At 65.0% G+C, this 6,000-nt stretch overlaps 1 protein-coding gene across 1 annotated transcript; it reads right to left on the reverse strand.

The window, feature by feature from the left end:
- Positions 1–468: 468 nt before the first annotated feature.
- Positions 469–1,419, reverse strand: CPLX2 (complexin 2; the record flags this gene model as incomplete). The annotated part of the gene is made up of 3 exons (XM_079542451.1): positions 469–666; positions 781–956; positions 1,389–1,419. 3 exons carry the CDS (start codon positions 1,417–1,419, stop codon positions 469–471), a joined length of 405 nt encoding a protein of 134 aa, XP_079398577.1.
- Positions 1,420–6,000: the final 4,581 nt, after the last annotated feature.

The raw sequence follows: 6,000 nt of genomic DNA on the forward strand, positions 1-6,000 counted from the left end.
GGGGGAGCTGCGGGCAGGGCGCCTGGCTTTGTGCTTTGGGCTTGGCCCGGGGCAGGATGGGGCTGGGGATGGCAGTGCTGGGGACAAGGGCGGGCACACAGAGGCCTGCCCGGGCCCCCTGGCAGGTGGGTGAGGGGAGGGTGTGGGCAGAAGGGCAGGGCTGAGGGCACAGGGAGCTGCCCCGGGGTCCGGTGGGGCGTGGGGTGCCCCCAGCCCACTGCCAGGTTACATCAGTGCATTTGGTCCCGGTTCGCCCTGTCCGGCCAGGGACGCTCCCTTTTGGCACGGCGTGGTCAGGGGGCCCTGCCTGGACAGGATGGGATGGTTTGGTCTGGTTAGGGGACAAGGAAGGGGCAGAAGATGGAGAGGGGATGCAGGGACCCCCCTGGGGCCAAGGGAACTGATGGAGGGGAGGGAGGGAGGAGGGCGCCCGTGCCCCAGAACCCCATGGCAGGGTCGGTGGTGTTGTTACTTCTTGAACATGTCCTGCAGTGGGCCGGGCAGGTACTTGAGCACGGTGTCCAGGATGCTCTCCTCCTCCTCTTCCTCCTCGTCCCCGCAGCCCGCAGGGATCGCTTTCTTGGGGCGCGTCAGGCTGCCCTCACATGGCTGCTCCAGCGCTGCCTTCTCCTCTGCCTCCTTCTCCTCCTTTTTCTTCAGCCCATACTGAGGGGACACAGGCCCTAAGTGGGGCGGGCAGCACACAGTGCCCGTGCTGTACCCGACACCCGTCACCTCTTACTCCCATCCCCCCAGCAGCACGGGGAGCTGCTTGCCCACCTTGTCACGGATCTGCTGCCGGACTTTCTCCCGCTCAGCCTCCATGCGGGCGTGCTTGGCTTTCCGCTCCTCCTCCTGCTGGCGCAGTGCTTCCTGCCTCTCCTCTTCCTTCTTCTGCGCATCAGGGTCCTTCTCCTCCTCACCCCCCAGCATCTTGCCCATGTCCTTGGTGGCCCCTGCATAGCATGATACTCTCAGACAGTGCCCAGGGGGCCTCAGCTTCCACAAAGCCAAACTGGGCAGGGAGCCAGCCTGCAAGTATAGCCCGGGTCCCCTGATCCCCTGTGCCACCCGCGCCACAGCCGGCTGTGCTTGGGCTCTGGGTGCTGCAGGGATGGGGAGCGCCGCGGGCTGCCAGCACTGCCCTACTTCAGCGTCAGCCGGGGGAGACGCTGGCAGCTCAAGCACTGGCACCCAGGGGACCTGCTGGGGAATCCCACACTACCGGGAGAGCCGGGATTCCCCCGCCAGGCGCTGCCGGCACCACTGACGGGAGCCCTGTAGGGCTCTGGCAGCCGTTTGTTCCCCCGCGGTGGCCCTCCCCGACTCCATGCTGGGTGTGTTGTCACCCCACAGTGTTGCTCCCAGTGGAGATGCTCCCCACTCACCGCCCAGTGCTTGCTTCATAACAAAGTCCATGGTGCCGGTGTGTGCGTGTGGCTATGCCAGTGCCCAGCGCTCATCCACTGCTATCCGGGCTCTCCGACCAGGGCCACCTGGGCACAGAGAGAGGGACGCGGTCGGGGACGCCAAGCCTGGGGTCTGCACTGCCCTGGCACACAGGGACTCGGCCTCGGGTGGATTTCCCAGCCTGGTGCTGCCCGCCACAGAGTGGCATGGGCACGGGAGCACTGAGTACCACTGGAGAGGCACCCACATTGCCACCAGCACGTCCCCCTGCATGGTGGGGGCAGAGCCAGCCTGGGGAGCACAATGTGACCCTGTGTGCGTGTGTGTTGCGGTGCTTGGGCTCTGCGGGTGGGTGGAGAAGAGGCTGCCGGTTGGTTGGGACTGTTCTTTGGGGTTGCAGGCGTGTGTGTTTGTGTTTGTGAGCTCCATGCATGTTTGCACAGCTGTGCAGCTGTGTGTGCACAGGAGGTGCATTCACAGAGCTGTGTATATGTCTGGCCGTATGCATGTGTACGGAGTCGTGGGGTTGGAGCTGTGTGTGGCCACGCAGCGGGGGGTTGCAGGCTGCTTGCAAGGTTTGTGCATGTGATTTTGTGGGTTCACAAGCTGTGTGTGCATGCGCTCGTGTGTGTACAGGTGTGCAGGTTGTGTTTGCGTGCTGGGTGAATGTGTTTGCACACCGGTGGGCTGCATGCTGGGTGTGTGTATAGCACGGGGGGGTGTGTGCGCACTGCTTTGCAGCCTGTGCCGTGTGTGTGGGGGTGTTGCAGGCTGCTGGCATGCTGCGTGTGCGCGGGTGGGATTGCAGGCTGCGTGTGCACTGCGTGTGCATGTAGGAGTGCTCTGTGTGTGTGTGTGCGCGCCCTGCATGCCCTGTGCGTGGGCGAGGGCTGTGCTGATGTTGCGTGTGCACTTTGCAGTGTGCGTGTGCCCAATGGGTGCCGCAGCCCCAAGGATCTCCCCCAGCTCCCCGGGACTCCCGGCGATGGGGAGACACCCTCCAGCCGGGGGGGGGGGGGGGAGGGGGGGGGCGCCGGGGAAGTTTGTTCCCTCCTGCGCCCGGGGGAGGGTGCGTAGGGGACACCGAGGACGGAAAGGGTATATGGAAAACGCGGGGAGCGGGACGCGGGCGCCACGGGATGGAGAGCGCGGGGGCACCGCGGGATGTTGGGGCGCGCGGGGGGCGCGCAGACACGGAGGACGCGTTGAAGGGAAGAACGCGACATGCGGGGAACACAGCGGGTGCGGGAGCGCGGGGACACGGAGGACACGGGACGGGGGGAGGACGCACCGCGGCCGCAGGGGACACGGGGACGCGGCACCGCCGGGGGACCGCGGGACCCCCCCTCCCGCCCACTCCTCCCCCGGTGAATGCGGTTCGCCCCGCCCGGTGCCGCAGCGGCGGCGCTGTCCCTTCAGCACCGGCACTCACCGGCTCCGCCGCCGCTCTCGGCCGCCGCCGCTCCGCCCGCCCCGCCCCGCCCCGCCCCGCCCCGCCCCGCCGCGGCCCGCCCTCCGCCCGCCCCGCGCCGCACGCGTAGGCCCGCCCGGGGCGACACCCCCAGCCCCGCTCCGCTCTCGGTCCCGGAAGAGGGGAAAAGAACGGACTACGGCACCCCCCATCCACCGAGAGCGGCGCCCCCGGGGAAACGCCGCCCCCGCCGGGACCACCCGATCCCGCAGCGAAGGGATGGGGGGAGCAGCCCCCCGGCGTCTGTTAATGCTTCACCTCCGCAATCCGTGGAAAAGCCAGGCACTTCCTAGCCGCAGCCACCACGAGCAGCCCCCAGCCGTCCCTGCATCCCGCACCAAACGAGCCGACGCCTTCAGCACCGCGCACCTGAGCCTCTGCACACCTGCCAGGCCTTAATGACCCCACCGTGACTAATTGTAGAGCTGTGGGGTGCCGCGGGACTTCTCAAAGTCCCCGATACATCGCTGTGGCCTGCGCAGCCACACAGAGCTCCCAGCCCCACATTTTGTAGCGCTGATTCCCCTGGAGATGCTGGGGATGCGCAGTGAGCTTGTGGCCCCCGTACTCCCACGGCTGGGGCAGAGCTCAGGGTGTGCAGGTGTCAGGGCCATGTGAATGTCCCACTGCCCGCAGAGCCCATGCCCCATCCATCCAGCCCTGGGTTATCAGGAAGGGAACGAGCTCTTTGCAGATCAGTGGGATTTTGAGCCTGGCTGTGGGGACAGCTGGCGGTGAGGTGAGGCCCTGCCGTCCTGCACGGATGCTCACAGACATAGCCCCTCTGTGGGGCACACAGCGCTGGGGGAACCCCCATGTCTGCCCTTCTGCTGCCACGCACTGCACAGCCTTGGTACAGGGAAAGCACTCCAGCACACATCCCTCCTGCTCACCGCTCCCTGCGCCCTCCACCTCTTCCCACGCTGACCAACCACGCTGTTTTCCTCCATCACGGAAAAAATGCCCTCTGCCTCAGCGCCTAACCCTGCTGTGAGTGCTGGGACAGGCCTTGGTCCGTCCATCCATCCGTCCGTCCTGCAGCACCCCGCTCTGCACGCTGACGTCAGCGCTCCCGGCAGCCGGGCGGTGGGCGGGCGGCACCGCTCCTATTGTATTAAAAATAATACAGCGGAGCACAAATTCATTACAGATAAGTGTGACAGCCAGGAGGAATTAACGAGCCCGTCTCTCAGCGCCTGACAAACGCCTCCTTTTGTTCCTGGGATGGGTCCTCGAGTCTTTCAATCTTTGGAGATGCTTCGGCTCATTGAGCGCATCCTCCCCCCAGCAGCTCCCAGTGCGCCCAGGGACTGCTCCCAGTCGCAGCTCTGGGGCTGCCCCCCAGCAGCGCGGTGCCCTAGGGTTATTTATGCTCCCCCCACCCCCATCTCTGCAGAAAAAAACCCGCTTGGCCCTCTGCGTGGCACCGAGGGATTAAAAGTGGTGAACTCCATTTGCAAAGGCTTTGTTACGTCGGTTTTCCCTCGGCTGCAGCGCGAGGCGATGCGCAGCGTGCCGGCTGGGCGGCTTTTATCAGGTTGTCTTCTGGAGGTAATTGGGTTTTTCAGGAGCCTGTTTAAAATTCGTAACCCGGCCTCTTAAACAAAACAAAAACAGCGGCGGGGAACGGGGGAGAGGAGGCACAAAGCAGCGGCAGCTGCAGCTCTGCAGAGTGGTCCCGGCCCCCTTGGGGCTGGCACCTGGCAGGGACAGGGCCGGGGATAGGGACAGGACCACGCATGCTGCAGCATCGGGTTGGAGCTGACCCTCGTAGTGCAGCATCTGAGTGCGGTTTGGGGCACGCAGAGGGCAGGGGCAGCCCTGCCAACCCGGTGGTGACACGTGGAGAGGGTCACAGGGTCACCACCACACCGTGCTCCTGTTCCCTGCTTTCCAGCCTCAAACCCATCAGCATCAATATTGCAGAGTTGGCTGCATTGCTATCGCAGCCTCTTGGCATTGCTAATGCAGGTCACCCAGGGGAGCACAGGGCACCCCCAGCTCAGCCCTGCCTGCTGCTGGGTGCTCCAGGTGCCACTGGTTCCACGCCACAGGGCACAGCGTGAGCCGTGAGTGGGTGGAGGGGAGATGCTGCAGCAGATGGTTGACGGGGCCGATCGCGGCATCGCACGCAATGAAGGACGTTCACATCCCCCGGGAGCCGCGTGCAGGAGCTGTGTGTGCACTGGTGCTGGCTGTGGGATGGGGCAGTGGTGGCCAAAGGAGCTGTGGGTGAGGAGAGGACCAAAGTCGCAGCCTCCAGCTGCTCCCAGCACAGTGTCCCAGGGGTGCAGCTGCTCTGCCCTCCTGAGCAGCCCTAAAAGGTGGCCTGTGCAAGAGCCATGTGGGGGATGGACGCCCCTGTGCTCGAGCTCTGCTTGCTACCCTTCCCAGGGCTGACAGCCACCACAGCCCCATGGCTCTGCACCTACAGCCCTGCCCATGTCAGGGACACCAGCACCCTCCTGGCCGTGCACTGCAGCAGCAGCTCTCAGAGCATTGTGCGGCCGCTGCCTCTGTGCTGTGCATGGTTAAGCAGCGGCACTGCAGCCCCTCGCCGCTCATCCTGCATGGGCTGCATGTTAGTGGGCTGGGGGAGCAGCTGCCGCTCACTGCAGTCTGGCAGCAGGTTTTGCTTTGCTGCTTTCTGACCACCGGGGCTTTACACCTAGTTCCTTCCCACCGCACTCTGAATTCCACCTCCCCTACACAGCCTCTGTGCATCCAGCCTCAGTGTTGCACCCGCACCGCTTCCCCGGTTCGTACAGCATGCACACCCCGAGCACTGTGCATAAAGGCACACTTGCACCGTGTCCGCCCCATCAATATTTATGGCAGGCACGCACACTGCACAGCTCTGCAGGGGCTGGCATGGAGCTGGGCGCAGTGCACCCGGCATATCCTCACCCCATCGCTCCTTGCCCAGCAATTGCCTTTGGGGGGAGCAGCTACCCCATGAACTGATCTACCATCCTGATCTACCATCCCCGAGGCCTGGCAGGAGCCATCCAGAGCCAACGTTGGTGGTGGAGGAGGCCAGGGCTGTGCAAGGAGAGGATTCTCGGTGTCCCTCAAGCTCCTCTCTCAGGGTCAGTGCTGGGGTGAGGGCAACCATGTGC

The sequence above is a fragment of the Tetrao urogallus genome, assembly GCF_951394365.1.
Source record: "Tetrao urogallus genome assembly, chromosome: 14".
Classification (NCBI taxonomy): domain Eukaryota; kingdom Metazoa; phylum Chordata; class Aves; order Galliformes; family Phasianidae; genus Tetrao; species Tetrao urogallus.